This window comes from Maylandia zebra, linkage group LG20, assembly GCF_041146795.1.
Source record: "Maylandia zebra isolate NMK-2024a linkage group LG20, Mzebra_GT3a, whole genome shotgun sequence".
Taxonomy (NCBI): Eukaryota; Metazoa; Chordata; class Actinopteri; order Cichliformes; family Cichlidae; genus Maylandia; species Maylandia zebra.
In genome coordinates, this window is record NC_135186.1 from 26,427,745 (window position 1) to 26,454,643 (window position 26,899).

General features: G+C 38.9%; 1 protein-coding gene and 1 long non-coding RNA gene across 4 annotated transcripts in view; one reads left to right on the forward strand and one right to left on the reverse strand.

Moving 5' to 3' along the window:
* Positions 1–26,345, reverse strand: cacnb3a (calcium channel, voltage-dependent, beta 3a). 3 transcript variants are annotated; one of them, XM_012917769.3, is made up of 15 exons: positions 26,020–26,345; positions 25,069–25,161; positions 11,856–11,975; positions 10,637–10,759; positions 10,387–10,502; positions 10,222–10,301; positions 10,102–10,121; positions 9,453–9,530; positions 8,316–8,374; positions 8,101–8,201; positions 7,410–7,561; positions 7,235–7,330; positions 6,071–6,241; positions 5,803–5,848; positions 2,501–2,638 (listed from the first exon to the last, which is right to left on the reverse strand). In XM_012917769.3, the coding sequence occupies exons 1-14, from the start codon at positions 26,098–26,100 to the stop codon at positions 5,819–5,821; spliced, it is 1,320 nt and encodes a 439-aa protein (XP_012773223.1). In that variant the 5' UTR covers positions 26,101–26,345; the 3' UTR covers positions 2,501–2,638; positions 5,803–5,818. The 3 variants fall into 3 exon arrangements, with proteins under 3 accessions (XP_004546279.1, XP_012773221.1, XP_012773223.1); XM_004546222.3 differs by lacking the exon at positions 5,803–5,848 and having other exon boundaries at positions 1–2,638; XM_012917767.3 differs by lacking the exons at positions 5,803–5,848; positions 25,069–25,161; positions 26,020–26,345 and adding an exon at positions 13,852–13,922 and having other exon boundaries at positions 1–2,638.
* Positions 21,683–26,899, forward strand: part of LOC143414283 (uncharacterized) — a 6,719-nt gene continuing 1,502 nt past the window's right edge. Inside the window, exons 1-2 of the long non-coding RNA XR_013094808.1 lie at positions 21,683–21,968; positions 24,666–24,786. This is a non-coding gene — a long non-coding RNA (uncharacterized LOC143414283). The remainder of the gene's footprint in view (positions 21,969–24,665; positions 24,787–26,899) is intronic.

The window sequence follows — 26,899 nt, forward strand, 5'->3', positions numbered from 1 at the left end:
ATGTCATGTTTATTTAGTTTAATTCATATTTTACTTAACATTGTAAATCTATTTTCAAATAGAAAGCATTCTATACAGCATCAGGCAGGAAATGTCTCACTTTTTCATTTGCTGTCTCTTTTGATAAATAGAGGGAAGAGGCGTGTCAGGTCACGCTAGCACGCTGTGGTAGTCTGGTGGATATATGGTTATATTTAGTGCAGTTATTGCATTACAAAGCAACCATCCCAAAAAAAAAGTAGTGCAATTTTTTTTCTCTACTCACACAAAAGAGGAAGTCCAGATGGTCTAAGGCGTTTAAAGTTTTTCAATGTTAGGCTTTGTATTGCATACAGAATAAGACAGAGGAAACTGAAGTATAACTCTTGTAAAAATTGTGCTTCATAAATCGAAAAACCTTCAACTGTTTTATCAGTTGCTAAATTGGTCCGCATTGAAAAACATACTCTGCCAAAATATAACGAAAGGAGCTAATTGTTGAACTAAGACATGCAGGGCTTAGATAATCCACTCATTAGATCACAAATTAACAAAATCAAAGGCCTGATCTGGGACGGGTTTTTTTTTTGTTTTGTTTTTTTCCCCCAGTGAGTGACTTTACTGTGGAAGAATGTCCTCAGTGTTAAAGGTGTGTGAAGAAATAAACAGATCTTTTTAGTAATCGTGTTGTTGGTGGTGCGAGGAGTGAGTAGCCCCAAAGACAAGACTATCACTACAAGACGACGAGGAGAGTCAGAATCGATGCATTACTAAAATACTTCAAAAGAAACAATCAGATTTCATGCAACACTTGCATAGATTTTTTTCTTAATTTTTTTTTCAATCATGCTGATTTTTTTTTTCTCTTTAAAATATACAGAACACTAGATAGAGATACCTGTGACACATGGAAGCAGTAAACCAGGGTTTCCTATCAGCCGGCCGTGACAACAATCCACCCTGTGTAAGGAACAGAGTTGGGCCGCCGCTTATCAGCATCGCGTCCACCTCGTCGTCGGCTCACGGACTAGAAATGGCGCAGGAACAGAATGACGTGTCACGAGTGCTACAAGTCCTCGGGGAGCACGACACGGTCGTTACATGGAGCTGAGCGCGATGAGTGTTGTAGGACATACACCTGAGGATCCGCCTTTGTAAAAACCAGCTGTAAAACTGCAGTACGCAAACAATGTTCGACACACAAAAAATATCCGAGGAGAGTGAGGTGGATGTAAGGGGAGTGAGATCAGTTTAGAAACTGTGGATGCTACAATCAATAACGTGCTACAATCGAATTTACGGGGCGATAGGTTGTGCGACCAAGTGGTGCTGGAGGTGCAAAAGGCATGCAAGCTTACATTCTCTGAAGCCTGGATTTGAAGAGGAGCTGCAGCTGTGCAGCATGTGCTTGAAATATGTGTATGAGTGGATGTAAACAAGCGTGTGTTTTTTTTGTTTTTGTTTGTTTTTTTGGCAAGGAATTCATCCTTTAAAAGATTTAAAACATTCCCTTTCATGGTTGTGTTTACATTCTCTGTGCCCATTCAAAGATTTTTTTTTCTTAAGAGAGTGATTGTGCAACAGCAAAGACGAGCGATGCCCAGAACGTACTGCACTGTAGGTGACGCTGACGCTGTACTGCAGCTTCATATCGATGACGTTTTAACTGTTTAGAGACTGTACAATGTCTCTCCAAAAATCTCCGTTCACCGAACACATGGATGGCAACAAACAAGTCCATATAAACAAAATCAAACAAATAAAGTAGCAGTGCCCATTCAGTATATACATTGGAATCAAATGCATTACTATTTCCCATAACTGATTCAGCGGTAGACATTCCTACGTTAGTTTATCCATAAAGGTCATTCACTTCCTGTTCTGACGTTAATGTGCAAATAGTCTTAAAATTATACATGCAATAGTAAAGATCGTTAAAAGTCTTAGGAATTTTAAGGCCAGTATATGAGACATCCTACAATAGAGAAACCTTAGGCAAAGCAGCTAAAGTTTGAGTTTGCGTACAGCTGGTAGCCTGAAACTTTTCCCTTTCAGAGGTGAGTAGGCCCCCTGGAAGATTGTGATTGGTCGATAAACTGGGCATCTGTTTGTGTTTGTTTCCAATTGGCACTAAAGTTTGGCGAATCTGGGAACAAATTTCATCTCTATGTTGCTAGTTTGGGCCTGTGCGGTGGGTGGAGGGCTTGGGGGGGGGGGAGCTGGAGGCTGGAAGGGGCCCCTTGTCTCAGTAGGTGTCTCGGGGCCAGGGGCGGCTGCGCTGGCGGTTCCTCTGGTTGTGACCTTGCTGAGCTTCGCGCTGGAGCAGCCTGTCTTGTGACTCGTGCCCGTTGGCACTGTGGGCACCGCCCGTATGGCCGCGGTGAGAGGGGTACATGTCCCTATATGTGCGAGCGTGGCAGGGAGAGGCGTATTCATCCTCCTCATCTTCCTCCTCCTCTTCTTCCTCTTCCTCCTCTTCATCCTCCTCGCCCCCCCTGTGACAGGGGCTTCCCCTCCGGCCACGAGAAAGCGAGTCGCTGGCTTCGTCAGATGGCATAAGACTGTCCTGCTCCAGGGGGGAGTGGGCCTCCTCGCCGGCCTCCTCTTCCTCATCACCCTCCAAGCCTGCTGTCTCACAAGGCTGCGGCTGGTTCTTGTTCTGGATGATTCAAGTGGTCATGCAGGAAAAAAATACAAATAAAGGCAGAGTCACATCAAAGCTTGGACTCAGGATATCATCTCGAAGGAAAAACACAAAATAAGGCAAACACTACATCAATAAGGACTTTGAAGGAATTGTGGGAGTCTGTCTGAAAGGAAAATTCTGGTTTCTTTCTCATTATTTCCCACTGAAGTAACTATTTTGAGCCTACAGAAGACATTGAGCTCTCCAAGTCTCTGATCACAGTGTGATCAGATCAATGCCCAACCGTCGTTCTAAGTGGTCAGTTTTTATGTTTATTTTTAGTAGATTTAAATTAAGACTTTAAAATGATTCATACAAAATTGTTTCTTTTCTTTTCCATGAACAGCATAAAGTTAGCATTACCCTCAGAGACCAATAGAATATGGCAGACTCAAATCATTCCTCACATACCCACGTGTGCCTTTAAAAAAGCTTCTTACTGAACACAAAGTGACACCTACTGTAGGAGTTTAGGTACAGTTTAGACCACAGTCTTTGTTCTGTTTAAACAGGTGTCGAGTATTAAACGAGTATAAAGGGCAAAGGTGTCACTTTTATTTTTGCTGAAGAGCCGTGCCCAGTTTTACTTGATCTTGGTTAGTAAAACTACTGAATAATGACCAATGAAACAATGTATCATCTTTGTATCTTTGTGTTAGTGTTTGAAAAGGTTCAATCTTCACTAACAATCCCTTACAATCAGATAGGAAAAAGCCTCAGCTGTCTTAAGAAAAAGAAGTGCAATTTCATCACATTCAGATGGTCATTGCAAAAAACCCCAACAAAAACAAAACAAAAGAACTTAAGTGAAATATATATGTGATATCTTTGTCAGTAAAACTGCTGCAAAACTGATGACGATTCAGACCTCTTGCTCACATAAAAAGTTATAATGCGATCACTCTTAACACCGCAATACTTCCTGATACAAAATACAGAGAAAAGTCACAAAAATAATGCCGTGCATGTCTGCAGTTTTTACAATTTGAAAAGCTACCTAGTAGGCCACATTGGACCATTTGGCGGGCCACTTACAATTCCTTGTACATATCTTGGACACTCCTGCAATTCAATGCTACTTTTATGATTCTTTATATGGCCTGAGGACTGTGGGCTCTGTAATCTCTCTTCTACATCGGAATTGCATTAACAGTAAGTAAGAGTAAGACAACAACACAAACTATTGATATCAATTGATAAAAGATGTAAGTACATCCTCTACTGCTTGTGGTGCTATATTTTCTTATGTAACTCCAGCCCCACACCACCCTGAATTGGATAAATGGTAAAGAAAATGGATGAATGGATGGATATTCCAATGTAAAGTAAGCTACCGTAACCCAAAAGCTTAATTCCGTGACACAGAGCTGCAGAACTACAGTTGTGGTCAGAAGTTTGCATTGCACTTATAATCGACATGAATGTCATGGTAATATAGGGCTTTCATTTCTGCTAATGCTAATGCTAATGATTTCTTTGAACTGTTATTTTTCCACAGTGGAATAATTGTACAGCATACATCTTTAATGAAAAAAATGAATGGGTGCACAAATTTTAATTTATCCAGTTTTTCCTGTAATCCACACAGGCTCAAATATATACATATTACACATATTTGGTTAAATGTTCCTTAGCAAGATTCACCTCGACCTCATGCTTTTGATTGTCATCAACAACCTTCTGCCATAATTCTTGCCTGGACATTTGACCACTCTTCCTGGCAGAATTGGAAGAGTTCATAAATTTTTTTGGTTTTCTGGCACAGACCCGACTTTTAAACATATTCCACAAGGTTTCAAAATGTATTCCAGACGCTTAATGTTAGCTTTATCCAGTCCAAAACCATTTTTGATGTGTGTTTGTGATCGTTGTCCTGTTTGATCACCCAATTATCTTCATGTTTCAACTGTCCAGCTGTGTGTTGATCTGAGGTAAAGGTGAAGAATTTGCATGTAGTCTTCTTCTTCATTTTTCCATCCACTTTGTGTAATGCACCAGTACCGCTGACAAGAAAACAGCCCCAGAACATGATGCTGCCAGTGTATGTATATGTTTGAGCCTGTATATATACTTCTGTCCCTGTGTGAATTAGAGAAAATTCAAAATAAATTCAAACTTGTGCACCTACTTGGCACTGCTCGAATTATTAAAATGTTTGCTGTGCAACGATTCCACCCTGGAGAAAGAAGCCAAAATGACCATGACATTCATGCTCATGATGAGTGTATGTAAACCTCTGACCACAACTGTAGGTAACATTAAAAAAAGCCTATATAATGACCCAAAAACTCCTATTTTTACTAAAATTGCAAGAAATAGCAAATGTGATGTATAACCTCAGAGATATTGTGGCATTTTCTAAAATATCAAGGTATAGAAAACTGGGATTACTTGTTCTTTAATCAACCTGCAGTCAGTGTCATAAACCGCAGGTAAGTAAACTGCAGAAATAACACAGAGCTGAGCGACATAAAAGGGTGATAGTGTTCATAAGTGGCATGCAGAAGTGCAGCAGTGTTGTTATCTTCAAAGTCCTTTGTTTTGTCGGTGTGTGTATAGATTAATACAACAGACACTGAACAAAAAAATGCATGTGAAACGGCTGAATGGATGTTCAGGAAGTTCCTCTTGGAGGTAAAAAGTTATTTTGCCGATGCTGTGGACTCATTTTTTGTGTGTAAATTTGCATTTAGTTCAGGTGAAAGCATCGTTTAAGCACCCATCACTCGCTTTAATTAGCATCATTCAGGTAGCTTCATGTGCCACAGTGAGCGGGGACAGCATTCACAAAGCATGCTTGGAAACTGAACACAATAGGGAAAGTTAGATTTAACAAAACCAATATATTTCAATTGTAGTATTAAAATGGAGACAGAGCTTAGCTACTTTGTGAATAAAGCTTGTGGAGCAGTGATTCACCTGAAACCATCCAAGTAAAGGAAAAGAGGCAGGATGCAGTAAATTAAAGACAAACAACAGCAGAAAAACAAAAACACACCAGGTCTAATCTTTTCTGAGAGTTGAATGAATAAAATGCTTTTCATTCACTGTCTCAGCCGCAGGGTCGTGTTCGGGTGTCGGAGGTGCGCAAGAGAGGTGCAAATATATATACATATTATATAAACCCTACTACTCACCCCAGTTTGTACGCGATCATTCAATTAATTCCTGTGTTTCAGAAAACTGCAAAGATGTTAAGCATGGATGAGTGAGAGGACAGACAAGACAACTGGAGACAATTAAACAAAACACAGGAGTGAAGCCTGAGATGGGAAGAGCTGGCAAAGACAGTGACAACATACAATGTGTTCAAAAAACAAGGCTCGTTGTCAAAAGTCTTACATTATTTTAAAAGCGTATTTTTACGCTCTCCTGATTTATGTACACACTCAGAGACAAACTTACCTGTAGGCTAGAGATGGCAGAAGGCGGGGTCATGAGGCTCTGCTCCAATAGTGGATTAAGAGGGGTGTTTCCTGGGAGGTGAGTGGCACGCCAGTAAACCTCCAAGTATTCAGCCAAATGCTCACAAGCATCTTCCAACTGGTTCTCATCCAAAATGACATCAAACATATCCTACGAATGTACAACATGAAAAATTAGACTGTAACTCAGTGGCATTCTGTTAGGACAAGCAGTGCTTGCATTATTAAATCTAGAAATAAAGTAAAATACATTGAAACATTCCAAACTATAGCGATCTCTCTCCTTTCATCTCAGACAGTGCTGTCATAAAGCACCTTGCCTGTCAATTAATGCGCACCCAGTCTGTACATTACTGCCATCTTGTGTTAGGTAGTTGGCTATTGTCGCTGAAAGCTGTGCTTATTTCATGACATAGCAAAGTGTAGTCGTCTCCTTCTCTGAGGGGGTATCTGTTTCCTGCTAACAATAACTGCTGCTAGGCAAGCTGAGAGGCCAGCAGTTTTTTTTCTGGTGGTTTGCGCATGGGCACTGCGGATAAACCTCTGGTCTTTGATGGTAATCTAAGGGGAGTGCAGAGTGCGAGGCAAGCTGCCGCTGGTCTGCTTTCACTGCTTCAAGATCAGTTATGACCTGCGCTTTGTGTGGAAACACAGCTAGCATTAGCAAATGAACGGGCTTCAGTGATAGCATTATAGCTTCAGAGGAGTTTTCTCTTGCTAATCACCTTGGCCAACTTCTGAGATGTAGAGGAGATGGCACGTGAAAACATTTTTAATAACTTCAATACATTAGAAAGGAAAGCAATGACAAGGCAGCTCTGACCATGCCTGGTCTAATAAAACAGGCAAGTTGAACAGGCGCAAGCTCAGGAGCACTTTGAGATTAGCATCTATGAGAATGTCTGAGTGCAACAAGCTTAACCAGCTGTTTTGCTAAAACTACACCTTTATTTTTCATTCGTATTTTAATCCCCCTGTAGATACTAACAGTTAACCATGCCACACACTGCTTAAGCCTTTAATTCAGATGATTTTTTTGATATTAAATATTTTAATATACTTTTTGAAAAATCAAAAAAATAATTTTACATGATCATGTAAAATGTCCAAACTGTATGGACTTATTACAAACTGTAGCACTCACAGGGGGGCACTGAGAGAGTTTGTCTGCAGCCATCATCTGCACATTCAGGTGCTTGCTCTGAGACTTCCCCCTGGATTTGATCAGCCTCTGGAGCACCTGAGAAAAAGAAACAGATGGTGTAAGAAACCAAGAAAGATAAGACTGCCTTAATCTAATGTTCATGAGCAAGGTGTACCTTTGGTGAGGAAACTTTAACATAGACAATGATGGGTGCAAGGGAGGTTTTGGCGAGCTGTGCGGGATGGTTGATGGTGTCTGCGTCCAGAACAACCAGTTGCAGGGTTTTGGCGAGTTCAAATATCCTTTCAATCTCACTCTGAACCTCAGCTGCACAGACAAGATACATTACATTATCAAAGTTGATTCCCTTCCCTAAATGTAAAATAGAGGTGGCCAACCTCAAAATACAACAATTTTGGTTTGTCATTAAGTGTGAACTGGATAAGATCTTCACCACTGACTCTGAATGCACTCCATTGTGCATGCTACTTGGAGTAGCAAACGTCAAAATCAAGGGGAAGTTTGGAAAGCAGCTCTATGCACTGTTAACATTCTGTGCAAGGAAATGTGTACTTTTGAACTGGATCACGGACACGGCCCCATCTAAGACTCAATGGCACCGGATGATACTGGAATGTGTGTCACTGTGGATTCTCTATTTATTTATTTGTATTCTTGAGCCGGGTTGTTTGTTTTGTCTGTTTTGTTTTATTCTGTTATGTTGGTTTTGTTTTGTTTAATGATGGTGTCAGTGTAAAGTTTAAAACTCAATAAATACATGGAAGAAAAAAAAAGTTGCTTCCCTTCAAAAAAAGAAAGAAAAAAGAAACTTGTGGAACTTTCATACTGGCATCAGCATAGCTTACCTAAGCTCGAGCGAGTGTTGGATCTCTCCATTATGGGTCTTTTGTTAAGGACAGATCTCTTGGCTAAGGACAGGTCGGCAGTTACACGGGTGATTGAAATTCTGTGGACAAGTTGCAAAATGCAGGTAAATATACACTGAAACTCTTTCACTGAAATAAAGGCCTGGCTTTCACCAACTACTTGATTTATTATATAATCTCCCCATTTTACTGACCTTCCCTCAAATCTGTGTTTCAGGAAGTCAAAGAGAGCTTTCTGCATCATATCTGTCACCTTTGGGAACATAAGAAAAACAATTAATTACAAACACATTATAATTAAAAGGCTAAGACATCCTGCTTCCTCTTATTGTTTTTCAAATGTATGCTGCTAGAGTTGTTCATGTTAGTACTAAACATGGTCAAATCAAATAAACCAAAATGTTATGCTTCAGACTGCTCTTAACACTTGACTCTGGACATTTTTTTCTATTCTTGGCTTGGTACGATATCAGTGAAAGTGGATCCACCCCTCCACCTGCTAATCAGCCAATCAGAAGAATGCTATTTTGAAGGGAGGATGGCAGGAGGTAAAACAGCTTCTTTCAGGGAGTGGATAAAATGTACTTAGCACCAAGGCCCAGTTTAACATAAATAAAGATTATTTTAAGATCTGAATCCTGCAAAGTGGTTTTAGTGAAGTCAAAGATTTATAAGTAACTAAAAAGTAAACTTCTGAAAATTACCAAAACAGTTCAAATAAATAAACAAAACATAAAATGTTTGGGTTACTACAGTAAAGCGTACTAGGTACACTTGTTAGACTGTTCGCTAAATGTCTAATTAGCCAATCACATGGCAGAAACCCAAAAAGTCCACTTGAGTCAAAGTACAGTTACTTCATAAAAGACAAAAGCTTGAGTACAGGAGTCATGAAAACAATTACTTGTGCAAACGGATGAAACTGTCTACTGAAAAATAACTTATGAGTAAAAAAGAGACATAAACATGCAACTGTATCAATAGTCCAGCTTTGATGAAATTCTTGATCCTAATTTCCTAAAAGTAGTAAGTAGTGTTAATTACAGACTGCATAATCGTCCAAATTTCCAAAAACTGTAATGGCTGTCAAATGGCCCTTAACAAAGTATAAATTCAGGGTCTGAGGACTTTCATAAATGCAAAATCACAGTGTCATTTTCTCATTATGTGTGTAGACTAAATAGCAAAAAAGTCATCATTTAATATTTGAATATTTTCCAATAACTTTCAAAGGACAAATTCACATGAGCTAATAACGAACGCAGCAGTGCAAATAGTGCAGAGGAAAGCAGTCGTTCTGTCTGCTGGAGGTGAAATGGGGAGAAGCTGACCTCATAGCCCTTCAGCGATGGTCCCACGAGAACCACCGGCCTCATAGAGGGCACCACATCATAGGGAGGGACATGTTCCTACCAGAAATAGAGGAGGACAGGAAAGGGGATAAAGAACAGCGAAAACAGGGGTGAGAAATGATGGGAGTTGGGTTTGGTTGTTGTTTTTTACCCTCATATTCAATCAAACAATGACCGAAAAACCAGTATTAAGACCTGAAGTTATTTAAATGCATTTTGGTTTTATAATATTACATAACAATAATTACTGGTATTAATTAATCAACTAACCTGACAATGAGACAGGTGACAGAAAAGGGATTGGTTAGTTGTAAAATATTTAAAGGTTTTGCTAAAATCACTCATTTTAAGATCAGGTGCTTCCAGTGTACTACTGCAGTGATTATTTTAATATTAACTCCATAAAAAAACAATTAAGCAACCTCCTATACTCACAATCTGTTACACCAAGCCTGCTTGTAGTTTCTAATTGTATAACCTATTTTTGTTTATTTTCCATGGCCTCTCTTACTTTAGGGAATTCAGTATTATCTTCTACAAACTCTGTGTTGTTTAGAGTGAAAAATTAAAAAAAAAAAAGCATGAATTATAAGCAAATTCTACATCATCATAAAGTACCAGAACCTACCTGTTTTTGCTTCTGTTTAGCTTGTGAAAACAAGAAAATAGCAATCAGTGACAGAAACTGATAAAAGACAGCAGAAGCTGCTTTTTGTTTCAGGACCAGAAGAAGGTTTGCTGTACTTACATTCACCTGCAGATGGCGGCGTCGTCCTCCAGCTCCCTGTCACCATGTCTCCTAAACTTGAGGAGTTACCTCCTGTTTTCCTGCAGAAGCAGCAGCAAAGACACATTGAATTACCGAAGCTGTTTTGTGGAAATAGATCACCTGAGATGAAATGAAATAGCCGACCTCTGTTTCTGCTCCTGTTTCAGTCGCATTGCCTCCAGTCGTAGAGGGCTGGGGATGAAGGTGATGTCTGCTCCTTCTTTTACTAGCCGGCCGATCCACCAGTCATTATTGTACTTCTGTTAAATTCAGTTCAAAAGTAGCACTGGTTTACATACAGCATGTGTCTTGTTTTAATATAATGAAAGGGCATATTATTATCATTATTATTAGTAGTAGTAGTACTAGTATTATTCAAAACAGATAATCTCACTTCTTTGATGTGCAGGAAGTCTTTGGCATCGAAGTTGACTGCAGCTCCTTGGACTGGACAGTCCTCATCCAGAGCTCCACAGTAACTCACATTCGTCTTTACTGCAAACGCTACAGGTTTGGACTGTGGTGTCAACAAATAAGAACATGAAGAAGACTTGTCAGTGATCCAAATGCTCTGCAAACATGTGAGACTCGAGGACAAGAACAGAGTGCAATAGATCAACTCCTTGTTACTTGAAAACACACTTCCTTTGATTGAATCAGCAACCAATCACACAGCACAAAAGATGGTGACCAGACTAGCAGATTATCAAAGGATGTGACCGGGTGGTAATATGCCAAATATGTGGCTCAAATAGGAACGCACCAATACAACATTTACATTGGATAATGGTCAGATCCTAACTCAGAAATCAGTGACAGTGATTGTGCACATGATGTCACCTTTCATATTGTTCTGTTTACTTCACCGCACAACAGCAGCAGCTAGCAGAAGCACTAACAGCAAAGCGTTAGCAGTTTAGATGCCTCCTTTACCAACAACCCGTCTTTCTAATAACAATTTTTTTAAAGTTATGTCAACACCCTGCTTGTTTGCTCACTTATTATATTCAGTCAGAAAAGTATCAGGTAGAAGCTGGTGCAAAAACTTGTTGGAAAGCTTTTAATATGGTTACAGTAGCATAATGTGTCATAGTCAACTCAAATAATATTATTTTGCTCCAACTGTCCTCTGAAAAGTAAACTAGCACAACTGTAAAAGACAAAGGTACTTAGACTAGTGCAAATACATTTGACAAATCCATTAGTTATCTTGGGCCTGTTGTTGCTTATTTTTTACCAATTAATATCAACTCATTAAAAATATACTCTTGGTTACAGAGTTAGGAAAGATATGTTTAAAATTAATAGTGATGCTTCCATAGACATAACAAATGACTTCCTGCCTCTTTCTCATAGTGATGAACAAAGTTTGATAATTTAACGCTAATTTAGCGGTATCAAACAGCACAAACGATGAAAAATGATTAGATTTTCAGATTTCTTTGTAAAAGCACCGACATTAACATCTCCTTTGCTGACTTTTACCTACAACCTAGACTCTTCTACTTCAAAATTCAACTGGAGAGATAGAGCCAAATGTTTCTTAGATATTTTCGTTCATAAACAGTCTAAACACAGCAATGTGTAGCTACGATAATGACTGTATGGTGTACCTTAGCTCTGTCGAGCTGCTGTTGTGCCTGGCGCTCGGCTTCACGCCGATACGCCTCGCGGTCCTCCTCTGCTGACAGGTCTGAATCAGATGGTCTACTGGTGTACGAATCAGCTGACCCCTGTCGGGAAAGAGTGACATGATATTAGTGGCACAGTGTTTAATAACTCAGTGAGTCACATGAAGATCATCCAGTCATGTTAACATTACTTAGGCTGTATTACTGTTTGTTTTTTCTTTCATCTGCTTCTCCCTTTTAGCGTTTGTTTGAGTGCAGGTGTGCATGCAAATATGTGCCTGTACTCATGAACACATTCATGTGTGTGCATCTACAAAACAATGCGTTGCTCTCCCACACCAGCCATCTTCTGAGAGGCCAAATATAGCACAAAGGAGGCAAGAGCTTCCTCTTCTCTCCTGCTTGGCCCCAATCCAGTCCATCATCCCCCACAGTGCAGCATATATACATCATTTATTCCCCTGTTTATTCTCCAAGGACATCTCCTCATTAGCAAAATATATGCTGGTTATCATTTTTCATTGTAGGACACATACCAAGGATGGCTAGCATGTCATGCTGAGGGCGAGGTATAAAGCAAACAAAGAGCTATTTTACACAATAAGTAAAATAGTGAAAATAGCTTCATAGGTCCTTCTTTTATTCACAAAAAACTCTAATTTTCTTAAAATAGCTGCAACCATTAGTCAATTAATTAATTAGTCAATCAACTAAAAATGAACAGGGAAATATTTAGGTAAACATTTTAATCAGATTCCAGTACCTCAAGTGTGACGTTTTCTGGTTTTTCTTGATCTCATGTGGGAGTAAAGTTAATATTATGGTTCTGAACTGTTAATGGAAAAAAAGGCTTTTCAAAATAGCCCCACAGATTCAATCAATAGTAATAATAACAATTGCAGTTTGTATACAATGTACAAATGGACTTCCACAGTAATAGTTTGGTTACTGCGTGTCCCTGTGAGCGTGTGAGTTCTCCTATATTTGGCTTCTCTTAAGGAACTCAGTCCTGAATCTGTCAGCAAAAAGAAAACCAAGTCAGAGGAGACAAAATACAAAGGGGGTTCTGGCAGGAGAGAAAGAAAAATCTGTGGTGGTGGTCATGAAAACGCTCAGGTAAACCTCTCTAAATGACATGATCAGCCATATTGTTGTAAATAAAACAAAATGTTGAGAAACTAAAAAACAGCAGAAATACAGTTCACTTTCCTCTCCTCCAGAGTGCAGCGATTCAGTCCCGATCATCCATCTTGCCCACATATACAAACAGATCCTCTGGAGGACCAATTAGCAACAGCAAAACAAAAAGAAGTACAGGCACATAATATAGACACACACACATACACAAAGTGTCCAGACATACCCCCCCCTCCACAAAACAAAACAAAACAAACAAACAAAAAAAGAACCAGCCAGCACCTTTGCTTTCTCTGCACTTCAAAACGCATGCATGCAATCCAAAATAAATCATCATCTACAGTACCACTGCAAGCGAACACCTCTCCCCGTTTCTTTTTTTGGTGTGGTGGTGTCTGTTAGATAACTAGATCTGATTTCTAGCACTCAGAAGCTCTGCAAGGCAACACTGCACCAGTGCCAGAGAGCAGCACCGTCAGAAAAAAGGAGGGTGAGAAAGAACGGGTAGAAACAGACAGCGAGAGAGAGAGAGGGGGGGGGGGGGGGGGGGGAAGGGGGGGTGAATACTGTTGACAAGACATTCTGAAAAGAGGATGTTTACGAGTGAGTGATGGAGATGCGAGAGGTTTTATGCAACGATAAACACAGGCTATCTAACGGGAAAGATGAGATTAGGACAGAGTAAAATGCTGTGAAGGACTGGAATGAGACCTACATATCTTTCCTTACTGCAGATACACGAAAAGATGGGAAACAGAGGGAGGTGGAGGTGGTGGTGGTGGAGGGAGGGACCGTGACCACATGAGACAGACGCACACAGATACCGGAGAGAATTGCATACCTGGCTGATTAGCAGGACGGCGCTAGAGTCTGATAAAGACATGAATGTGAATTTTCTCACTCTAACAACGATCCCTGTCTTCACTGGGAATGCTCACAAACACACACAGACATAAAAGCGGAATAAATATGGTGGTGGGCGCAGAGGAAAGGTGTTATGTCAGAGTGCCTTTTAATGATGTTAGAACACAGAGAGCTTTTCGTTAATAACGTTTAGACAGGGGAGCATGCACCTGTGCTGCACACTCACTAACTTACCAACTGTTAAATTCTCCAAAGAGCAGCTTTACCACCAACGTCTTTTAGGTGAAGCTTGGCTGCATTGCAGAGTGTAACAATATAAGAACATCCTTATTGTGTTTTCTAAGGATGTCTTGTTTTTTGTTTCTGTTTTTTTGCTGCTAATGTCCCTGTCTGCAGACTAAATTTAACTCTGTTCCTTCCTACTCTGCTTCTGTGATTATTCTTCACACACTGCAACACTGATGGCCCCAACTCCACAGGGAGGGGCCAACAGGGAAGTGTGTCATCTAACTAGTCGAGTCCTCAGAGGGCCAAGTCATCCTACAGGCTAGGGACCGAACAACAGAGGATTTCCACACTAATTTGATTAGGCGGATTTCACTTATACTGTTCTGTTCTTTTCCCCCCTCCTTCTGATAAGACATGTAGAGATGTCTTTACTACTGGCTCAAGACTAATGAATTTCTTAGCCATGGTAGAGTAACTTTACAGAAGCACAACCCCATTAACAACAAGGAACAACTGATTATTGATTTATGATGTTGATAAATCTTATTAGAAGAAAAATGTGGCTTTTGAGCTGCTAAATACGAGAAGGTGGCATAAACTCAGTTAATCTGATATTAGACATCATGTGTACATGTGTTGTGGTAACAAAGCAGAAGCTTTCTTTGGATTAAATTACATGTGGGTTCGTCCCTATGATGTGAGTCTTTAATATTATGTGTAGTAATTTGAGCTGCCATTAATACAAAAATTGGGTGTATATTTTACGCAAGTACCTCCAAAAATCAGATGTAAAGTTATTGACTGTATTAACCCTATTAAAATTTTATATTTTACCCTTTTTCACCTTCATTGACATAATTTATCACTTGTTTACTTGTTCTCCCAAATTTGATTTCAATGTGAAAATCCAGTCGCTACATGAAGTTTAAGGTTTACAGGCAGCAAAACCTTGGGAAACTCACATGACCTTACCATTGAAAACAAAGACCAGTAAACACAAGCTCCAGCTGAGACTGATGTGAAGGTCTTTAGTTTTGAAGTGACTCTGTAATTAGTATTGGACAAACTGAAAGTTTGATCTCATTAAATGTATAATAGTGTCTCGTCATCCTCTTAAAGTCTGGGAAAAATCCATCCAATAGCTGTTGAGTAAATCCTGGCAATCAGCAGGCTGGCATCCATCCCTGCTGCCATGTGGCTAACACAGCAAAAAACAATGGATACCTGCCCTCTGTTTTGCTGACAATAGTATTTCACAGTATGCTATAGTGGTATTATTACTGCACAAGTGGGCTTTTACACGTTGGCTCATACTTCTGTCAGGAGTGTATACAATACTTAAAAAATTTTTAATTCCATTATTATTTAAAAAATTAAGCAAAAATAAAGCGAAACCACACAAAAAATTTAAAATGATCTCATTTTGCCTCTGTTAACAAAAATGACATTGTGCCTGTTATGTTTTAAAAAAGAATCTGTTGGCCTTGACTAACACGATATCTTTGCCTCACCTGAAAAACTACAATAAGCAGACACAACCTCTATTTTGATCACAACTCATTTTGAAGCTTCTCTGGTCTCTTTTCTTTATCCTCCATCTGTCCTTCCTGTTCTTGAATATAGTGACAGCTGTTAACAGACTGTTGTGCTACTGTGTAAACTGCTGTTCTTCAGTGTTCATATCATGCATAAAATGATGCCCTGCACATATTTAAAGTGATGTTAAGTGAACAGAATTTGTTAATCAATACTTTAGATATTCTCTAAACATCTCATGTGATGGCAGTTGGTCCTGAAAGCTGTCATGCACGCACATACATAACTTTCCTCCTTAAAAAGAAACTGTGCAATTTAAGAATGTCTGTGTGTTTTTGCATTTTTTGCAAGGCCACTATTAAACATAAAATCTCAAGTGAGCCCTAGGACCAGGGCTAATGCAAACCGAAGAAGCTGCTAAATAATCAAATTAAAACTTAATTTCAATGTCAAGATCAAGTCGTACATGGTGCCAAACATGTTTTTTAGAACTGTGTCACATTGTAACTCCAGTGTTTTCCCCAGGCTGAGATTTACAGTTTAACAGTTCTCCCTAAACGCCTCACTTGTTAACTCTGACATCATTAGCCATTTCAGGGCTCCAAATGCTCCTTCTGTTCCCAAAAGCAAACAAACACTGAGGCACCAATGAGGCTTAAGAATGGTCCAAATTCTTTCAGCTCTAATAAAATGATGAGTGTAGCTGTTTCAGGTGTTACTGTAAAGTTTAACTTGACAAAAACAGGACGTATGAGTTTAATCTAGCTAGCTGGAATCTAAAGATGATACACCGTGTTCTGACTGAAGGACTGGGCAATAAAGTGATAAAGATAGTTAATGCGAAATAGGTTTTCCGTGATATGAGACATAATTAAAGTCTATAGAACGTCTGTGTTTTGAAGGACAACACAAAAGGCCAATGATAATGAGAATAGTACTGTGCCAAATCAATCAGGTGGCTGGAACAGAGTTGGAGCCACATCAGGTTAGACTGAGGAGTCTAGGAGGCGTGGGCTACCACAGCTGTATACACCAGCACAACAACAGAAAATCAAGCAGTGCCATCCCTGCACAGCTGACAATTTACCTGCACAATGCAAGACTTTACAAGACTCTTTCTCCCGTAACATGCCTTATGACAAAAACGAAGAGACACAGATGTATCACAAATGCAAGCGCCTGTGTTATGGTAACACCTGATGTCAGTAAGTACAGTCAAAAACACAGAACTTTAGTAGCTGATTAATGTAACTGACCCTTGTTACTAACTCCCTGGCCATAAACACACTGAGTGTAGAGAGTGTCACACTTCTCTACTGCATCAGATTTCATCCGATCCGTGTATGAATCTCGCTGCCCACCTCACTGCGACTGTACTGCACTCCCTGGGCTGTAATTTTTTTTCCATTTATTTTTTGCTTTGGAGCATAAGCCAACCACAGTCGAGTGAATATGAGTTTTTTAAATGTTCTCCTTTGTTTACATTTTAGCGTTTCTTACATTTATACTAAGGATATTTAAACAGAATGCTTTGTTTGTTTTTTGTCTTATTTATGTTTTTGTTTCCAAACAATTTAAACCATTTAAATCTATACAAATTAAGAGGTTTTATTTAATAGTTTTAGCAGATTTAGATTTCATTTTGAATGAATCTCTATGTATTTATTTGGAATTGACAAATAAAATGTAGTTTTTCATTTTGATTTTATTTTTAAGTAACACTTTAAGCTTTTAACTCGTCAGATTAAAGATATAATATTCTACAGCAGTGGCCCCCATGGACCGGTTTATGTCTGACAAAATTTTCATGGACCAGCCTTTAAGGTGTTGCGGATAAATACAACAAAATAAAAACCAGTACTGGTACCCCCCAAAAAAGAAGATTTATTCATAACACACGGGAAAAGACCCATGGAAACCATGTTAAAGATAAAAATGATAAAAGAAAATAACGGTAAAAACCGATAAAAACCCTGAAAACCATAAATTTCACACCCAAACCTCAACTTTTTTTTTGGGATATTAAGAAAGTAAAAAAATATCACACTGCTTTAGACGTAAACAAAAACCTTAAACTAAACACCAGTCACATTTAGAGGGTAATTTTGGTTGGACTCTTTGTATAATGATATCCTACTTCGTCGCTAGCTACAGAGCTATGGTTAGGCCAATATAAACACATTAGCAAAGGAAGCTGTGGGATGACGGTTAAATGCTCTCAACAGAAGTACATATTGAGGGTCTTGAATTGAAAGAGAAAAATACCATCATATGGCAGGTAGAGCAGGGCGATATGACCAAAAATATTTATCACGATATACATTTGAAAATCTGCGATAACGATATAACTGACGATATAATTGACACTAGACAAAATACTTTACAACTCCTTAATTCATTAGTGCAAAAAAAAAAAAAAAAAAAATCAACGTATTTTCACTTAAACAAGCAGCTTTTTTGAAGTGCATTAAAATTATATAGCTTAGCAAAGTCGTACTGAAACATTTGACAGATTTTCGAGCGACCGTGTACCACATAAAATCGTTTCGAGGTCAGTAAACACAACCAGAATTCATACATAAGGCACACGGGATTATAAGGGGCACTGTCGATTTTCAGAAAAATCAAAGGATTGATTTTAAGTGTGCCATATTTTCCAAAAAACACGGTAATAACGACGGCCCACTAGCATGCGCTACCAAAAATAGTGCTTTGTTGTGTATCTGACGGATGAAAGCTAAACCAGTGCCACACCACTGAAGTTGCAGCATTTTTACAAACCAATTCTGGTTCATCCGTTTCATTTAACGATCCACTTTCGCTCTTCTCATTCTGCGTCGCTGCCATGTGCGTATGTAAACAAAGGCACTACGCATGCGCATTTTACCCATATTCTATCGCGATATTTCATTTTCCTATCGTTGCCCAACGTGAACGGTATGATATAGCCCAGCCCTAATGGCAGGTATAAGACACAGAAAACAGACAAAACTTTAACCAAGACGATGCCTAAAAGGAGCCTTCTGAGGCTGAAAAGGTCATGATTCTACGTTTCGTGTCTACATTGAGTTTAACAGAAAATCCAAAAATCCAAATGATTTTCAAAGTGTATAGATCAAATACATACAGAGACTCCTTCTTTTATGAGAGAAATAAAATGCAGGGACAGCATGCTAATGCAAATTTCTATGGTTTTATTAAACCATAGGTAGCAGATTATCCAGAGCAGCAGCAAAATACATTATTCAGCATGCTGAAAACCCTTTCCCTCTTTGCAAATATTCTGAGCAAAAACTCCAGCAATCAGGATATCCAGCAACCAAATATCTAATTTCAAAAAGTGTTCGATTAGCTGTGCGGTCGTAATTCAACGTCAGCGAGTTCCACGAGCTACAGAGCTCTCTGAAACACACTGCAATAAATCAGTCTGTGGTTACATCAATATGGAAGGCAAGATCAGGCATACTGCATGTCAAACTGCAAAACTCAGAAGAGGTGTGAAGAGCAGCTGAGGCAATCATAAAGTCAAACAGGTGAACGAATGAGCGAAACAACGAGCATGAAAGAGGAAGACAAAGCAAAAGAGAGACAGGTGAAGCGGCTACAACATGATCCTTTAGAGATGTTAGGAAATCAATAGAAGAAGAAGAATCTAACTGTATTATAAGTCTTTGTACTTACTCAGTTGATGTGGTGATGGTGATGCTGCCAGTCCCTCCCTCTCTATAAACTACATGCTGCGTGCAGACAGACCGCACTATGTCCCATCACCTTACCTCACTACAACCTGCACTGGAGCAGACACCGGCAACACCTTTTTCTATTCTTACCTCATCACATCACAACACAACAACGAGTGCAGCTTTTGCGTCACCTGATCAAACCGCCTCTTTAAATTTACATCACATTCTTACTCATTTCCATTACAGTCCAATTCATCGGAGGAGAAACTGAAGAAACTGCTGTTATTATCATGCACTCCCTGAAGATTTCTCCTCTGGTCTCAAAGCCTCGCGTCCTACATATAACACATACATCCATACTGCTTATTGTATCCTGCTGCAGAAATGAGTCATACTCCACTGCTCCTACATAGACACCCCACCCCTATCACAGACAAGAAACTATCTGCTCTGTTTGTGAATTTTACTCCTTCTGCATAAAACACTTTGTCATATCAGCAATGGGAGCAGGAGGAGGCGGGGTGCCTGTTGTGCGTGCAGGGAGAAGGTAATGATTGAAAAGAAACCAAAAAGGTGCTCGTGTGAACACTGAACCCACACATCACATCGCCCGAGGCCTTCAAAATGAGAGTCATGAATATTTTAAACCGTGCAATATTCTCTGGAAATCTGGATATTGTCATTAAGCCTCGCGATCTGGATAACTAATGTCCCCTTCTGAAGAAGATGTCTGCTCAGCCCTTTCCCCCCCCTTCATCTTCTTCTTTTTCTCACGCCTCTCAGTTACACTGTTCCTCATTCCTGTTCTGTAAATGAAATCGAGGTATTTTATTTATTTATTTTACAGACCTTTATGCTTGCAGATTATTCACACCTATAAGAAAGGAACATGATGCCTTTACCCCTTAAAACCCTCTAAGTAAATGTAATGTGGAGATTAATGAAGAAGTGGATAATGAACTGCTTCGCTACTTTACCAAATTTTTGCTGCTTCTAGTCTCTCAAATTAAGAAGATGCTGCTTATTTGTATCATAAAAGATAGTAAACGAGCTGTGGGTGAAGGCGAAGCTGTCGATTCACTGGTAACAAAAGTTTGTACAGTCATCTACATCTGTGGGCTGTGGGTAGTGACCAAAAGAACAAGACTGTGGATATAAGGGTGTCTGGTGTCATCTGGTCTATAAAACACTCACAAAACAGTGCAGAAAACCCTAAAGTGATGGAAGTTGCTATAACGTAATACAACACAAAGGGTTTAAAATGCTAAAATTTGGCACCTTTGATTAAAACTAACTCAATCGGTTAAGGATACTACTGCTTATTATTAGTGTAATAGCTTCAGCTTTACTTTGAGAGATTATCTGACCAACTGACTTTTCAAGGTTATTTTTGTTAAATGTTTTCTCAAAGTGCACGGAGTCAGAGTAAAAATTGATCAGCCAGGAATCAGAATAGTCTGATTTTCAATGTTCTGAGTCTCACATATGACACAAACATTTTTGTCTATGCCCAGTGGTGTGAGCAAATAATCACTTGCACACTCACAGTCACAGTAAACTGTGGCGGAACCGCCACAAAAACATTTCTACACTGAAATCACCTTCACCCAGCCGAGCATGGACATTTAAAGAAGCTAACAAAGGGGAAAGTAGCTGAAGCTTAAGCTACCCAGAGCTCAGATCCAGGCGCAAAAACAAACAAACAACAACAAAAATGCAGCAACTGTGTGAAAATGTAACACAATGTGTGAAAAATGTTTTTAATACATCTGTTCTAAAAGTGCAGCAGCCTCGGTATGAGCAGTCACAGGATCAAAGCAGTAATGAGGAAAATTATAGAGACAAGCAAAATGATGTAATGAAAACAATGTAAGCGCCTGACAATTGCTTTGTTAAAGAAATATGTTGCACCTTCTTTTGTTTGGTAAAGTAAAATATGTCAGATAAAGGTGAATGTATATCGTCTTATCTTCAGTTAATTATTTATGCCTCTTTCCAAGAAGCAAAGGTCTTTATTTTCAATTAGTTAACTTAGTGTACTGGGGGTAGGCGGAAATTTGTAAAGTTTAATAATATATTTTGTTATTAAAATTACATTTTGAACTGATTTTTTTTTGTAAAGGCTGTCAATTATAGTTTTCAAAAGAAAATTGTAATTGACAAAATCATAAAGAGACAAGTAACTTTAATCTTCATCAGGACAGAAAAACCTAAAGTAAAAAGTTGCCATTCAAATCTAATAAAATAAACTGTTAAAAACTTAATAAACAATAATGTTTAAAGAGCCTTTTTATCTATTTGTTTAATTTACCTCAGTTTACCTGACTTTTTCCAGGCCTGCTACGTTTCCCTTGTAAAGGTCCCTTGTAGGTGGAGTTAATCAGTGTAAGTGGGAGCACCTGGCTGGTCTCCCTGAAACATTTACAACATTTGCTTCTTATTTGGTCTGCTTTAGCCCTGTTAGCTCGGAGTTTATACTAAACAACACCTTCCACTCATCCCACTGCTGACACACTGATAATACTGACTAACACACCTCATATTGCCAAGTATGGTGCCGATCTGTTTTAATTAATACAGTTGTGCACTTTTGAAACTGTCCTCCTATTTGTCACAACTTATGAGTTGGACCACGACAATGGATGTGGTAAGCTGGCAAAATAAGTACACTTTCTTACATCTTTACTAACAAGTTTTAGATAAGCTGCAACACTAGTGAAACTGCTGTGTACCTCTATCTCTGCTGCATGAGTGCAAAGGCATGGCTGGCTCATACGTTTCCTGTTTTAGCTGCTGTTTGGCTCTATTGAGACCATCTTTCAAAATTCACACTCAAATTTTTATTCAGGATTTTTTCTGTCTTTGCAATATTTCTGATAAGGGTGCGTTGGTTGTTGGTTGTGATGGTTTATTTTTATTCTTTAGGGAGGGGACGTCGGGAATGGCAGTTAAATTGAAATATAATCTACAAACAACCATCACTGATAATAAATATATCTATGGGTGTATTAGGCAAAGTGCACTAAGGTGAATTATTGTGAAGCGCAAGAACTTGCCTTTGGTATTTTAAGTGTGCTGCTACTGATATATTTATGTTCACAGTAAATAAGATTATGAGCACATGGCTTTTACTGTTAACAGAGTATTTCTACTTCTCCTAAAATAATAACTCAGAATACTTGCTCCACTCCTGTCCCAGATAAGGAAAGTTGGGAGAAGTAGCAGATGATAAACTGTAAATCCTCGTATTTCAAAAATGGGAAGTGGTTACCTAAAGTCCCAATAAAGCCCCAATTCCAAAAATGGTGGAATGCCATGTAAATGTATACAAAAACAGAATACAATGATTTGCAACTCTCATAAATCCTTATTCACGATTGAAGATAGAAAACGGAAATATTTTAAGAAAAATCATTAGCTCCTTTTGAATTTAATTGCAGCAACATGTCTTAAAAACATTGGAGTGGAGGCAGCAAAATGTTAAAAAAGTAAATGGTACTAAAAGAAATGGCTGGAGAAACATTTTGTATCAGGTTTAACCACAAATACATCAGTAATATGACTGGGTATAAAAAGTATGTTAGAGAGGCAGAGTTTCACCAATATGCAAAAAAAAAAAAGTGAAACATGTTCTTCAATGTAAAATTTCCAAGACTTTGAGTATATCATAATCTATAATATCAAAAGTAACAGATTTTTGGAGAAATCTCTGTGTGCAAGGGACATCGCTGAAAATCAATACTGAGACCCTGTGATATTCAGTCCTGAACACTTCCAGAAATCGCTGTTTGAACACAGTTCTCTATACTATCTACAAATACAAGTTAAAGTGTGATCATACAGAGATGCAAAAATGGCTTAAAAAGCTTAAAAAGGACTGAAACACAGTGGAAAACTGTTTGGCTGTAATAAATCAAAATTTGAATTTAATTTATTATTTGTGTTTGCTTTGTTTGTTTTTAAATCATATGCTATCATCCAGAATTTTTTATTTTTTTTTTAAAGACTCAGCAAGACGATGCTTAAAGCATTTAGCACATCATGAACCAAAGAATACAATAACGATAAACCAGTATGGTTGAGCAGCTAGGATCCTCTATCAGACAAAAATGGGTCAACACTTCCCTCCCAAAGGTCCAACAACTGGACTTCTCCGTTCCAAGATCTTTACAGACAGTTAAAAGAAGAGGGGATGCTGTGGTAAACATGGCCCTGTCCCAACTTTGACAGGTCTCGCTGTCACCAATTTCAAAGCGAGCTAGTGTTTTTTGTTTTTTTTGTTTGTTTTTTTTTCTCAAAATGCTACATTTTCTCAGTTTTACACATTTGATTTGTTTCGTTACACTTCGTTTATTGTAAATAAATGTGGGTTTTATGAGTTTTGCAAATGATTGCATTCTGTGTCATTTATATTGCAGATAGCATCCCAACATTTCTGGAATTGGGTTTTTTGTTTCTGTTAATGCATCTTAAAACCAAATTCCAAAATGGCACATGACAACTAACACATGGTCCATGTGATTCCAACCCTCAATGTTCCACAAAACCGAACAACAGAGCACCTTAACGATATTCAACTTTGCTGTAAGAAGCTTTTTAATTTGATTTCAAAAGAGGGTGCTCCACCTTTTTTTTTTTTTTTTTTTTTTTTTTTTTTTTGCAAAAACACTTTTCTATGATTAACTCCAGCACATTGCAGATACAAGCTAAACATCTGGTTTTCTCATATCTGCCAAATTTGATAGTTTTGCTGAGTGGCAACGATCTCAAGTGATCTATTACGCTAAATAACCCAATACATCACAATGACTTCATATTTCAGATGATTTGTTCACAAACTGTAACAAGTTTATTTTTCTAAAGTAAAATTAAAATTTAAAGTAGTAAGTAAAACAAATTTCATGTCATCAGTATACATATATATTCATGTCAGTACATCGTATTGACACGCAAAGACACTTTTTTTTTTTTTTAAAATTTATTTATTTTTTAACTAATTTCTCGGTTTCTGGAACACCATCTATCAGATTAACACAGTTTAAAATAATTCATGTTCCAGTTCAGCTGTTCAATATATAGCCTTTCAACTTAAAGTCAATATGATCATCTGAGAAAATCTTTCCCACCCCTTGCCCATTTCTACAATCCATTCAAAATAGCTATGCAGCAACATCACATGGAGAATCCTTTTGTTTCCAATTACAGATACCTTTTTTCTTAAATAACACTAAAACTCCATCGGAGTCTTCCACACTTGTCTGACCTGAAAACATTAATTAAAAAAATACTGTGCTGTGTTGGGATTTTGGTTGAACCTTTTTCTTTTTTCTTTTCTTTTGTCAAGCACTTTGCTACCCTCTACTGGGCAAAGCAACCTCTGCAACTGAGGGAAAAGCGCTGTGGATGAAGATGCAGAGCAGAAACTGTCACACTGATACGAACAAAATAAGTAGAGAATCATGCAGGTATTTTAACACCCCCATCCCCACCTCCACCAACAGCAAGAACAGCCTATACCTAAAAAAAAAAAAAAAAAAAAATGCAAGAGTTGCGTTACTGCCAACCAGACACTTCAGAGACATTGGCTCTGATGACAAATTTCAAGCACCTTATAGCTTTATTCCAACATTTAGAGCACACCATGACCTATATTTTCCACAGAACCTACACCTTTTTCCACCCACTAACAATCAGTGTGCAATAATGGGCCTGCAGTGAGACAATCCAGGCACAAAAGGAGCTTTTACCTGTCGTTTGATGAAGCTGGACGTAGTGTCGGAGGATGTGCTGCCATCTGAGCGTTTGAAGCGGCTCTTGCGCTTAGGCAACTTCCGGGGCAGCTGTGAGGAAGAAAGAGATGCACACGGGTGAAGAGATAAAAAGGGGAATGGGTAGATGGATGGCGATAGATAACGGGATGCAACAACTCTCTAGCAGTAATACTGGCAGCAAGGCTGACTATAATTATTTCAGTGCTTTAGTTACTAATTATTTTGTAGATTTGTATTATTCATACAAAAAATAAATCTACTGCTGGCTTTTAAGGACTGCAAAAGACAAAATGTATGGTCATTAAGTGCAAAATAGCTGCTTTGCACCAAAGCAAGCAGTAACTCTGCCAGAATCACACATATTTCAGGGCTGCCTTTATTCGGCTTCACATGGTGGTTTGATTAATGCAGAGAGCCCCATCAAACTGAGGAGAAAGCCTTTCAGATTCAGGCTACAGGTGAGTCCAGAGTCACGGCCTGCACATTTGCACCAATATCCTGCATGAAAGTCCCATAATGTTACTGGTGTGTGCTGGTTTCCCTGCACTGGAGTGGATGAAGCGTAGCACGGAGGGTAAAAATGCACTGAAATAAATAATAAAGCATCAATGCAAAGGCCTGATCTGCGAGTTGAGATCAAAACAGCAAATGCATCGACACCCAAGGAGGTGTTAAACTGTGTATCTGTGTTTAATAGCCATAATATGAGGATACATGACCGTTCACCGGCTCAAGCATCAATCTGCAGTTTCTGAAAAGGCGGAGGTGAAAAAAAGGGAAAACGGAAAAAAGTAGCTCGCTGCCAAAACGCGACGCCCCAGATTGAACAACAAGTAGCATCTGACACACTAATTACCCATTTTCCTCTTTTCTCGGTGAAGACAGAGTTAGATGCGAGAGAAATGGGAGTAAAGTGAGCGGATTTACCTGGAAATAGTGCGACTGGGAGCCGGTTTCCACGGCAGACAGAGGGTCTACGGGCGATTTGGACATTTTGACTTGCACCATATATTGAGAGCGCAGGGAGGCGGGATGCACATAGACATGGGTTACTGGAGGAAACAAGAGGCATCAGATACAGTGAAGAGAGCGAAGAAGCGGGAGGGGGGGAAACGGACACTAATATCCAAACTCAGCTGACGGGAAGGCTAGCTCATACTCCCGAATAAAAACAAAAAAGTCTGTGGCGGAGAAACGTAAAGGGAGTGGGGGAAAATACAGAAGCTAAAATAAACCGTTAACGCTGAAGCATCAGCGCACGAGCGAACCGTACAGGTCCGTACTAAGTGTGAGACTCTGCCGGGGGTGTCGGCGTTGATTAAAATGACACAAAAATCAATTCAGACCTGCTTACAGGCAACATTTGGCTTCTTTCTTTTTTAGAAGTGCCTGGCTTCAAACAAACGCCGTGTTCCTTCTCGTCTGTGCATAATATTTGCTTGTCAAAGAAGGATTCAAATAGTTGAAACCGCAGTCAAATAAATGTGGAACCTTCAAAGAGGGCAGCTTTGAAGTCATATTTTAGAGGAGAGGTGGATTTTAGTTGAACGGGTTTGTTTTTCTTTGATCACCTTTGCCTCAGTAAAAGTGGTACTTTCTCACGAGGCATCATTTATAGTGCTTTATTGGTGATTGATAATAATTTATAAATACATTATAGGTCATTTAGGAGCTATTAATCACAGATACCCAGCAGTCTAATAGATTACGTAGTGTGAACTTGGATTATATGAAACCTAGTTAAGCTCATTTCAAAATTAATCCATCTGAAATCAGTAGGTTTAGATTAATGCAGGCGTGCAAGCCA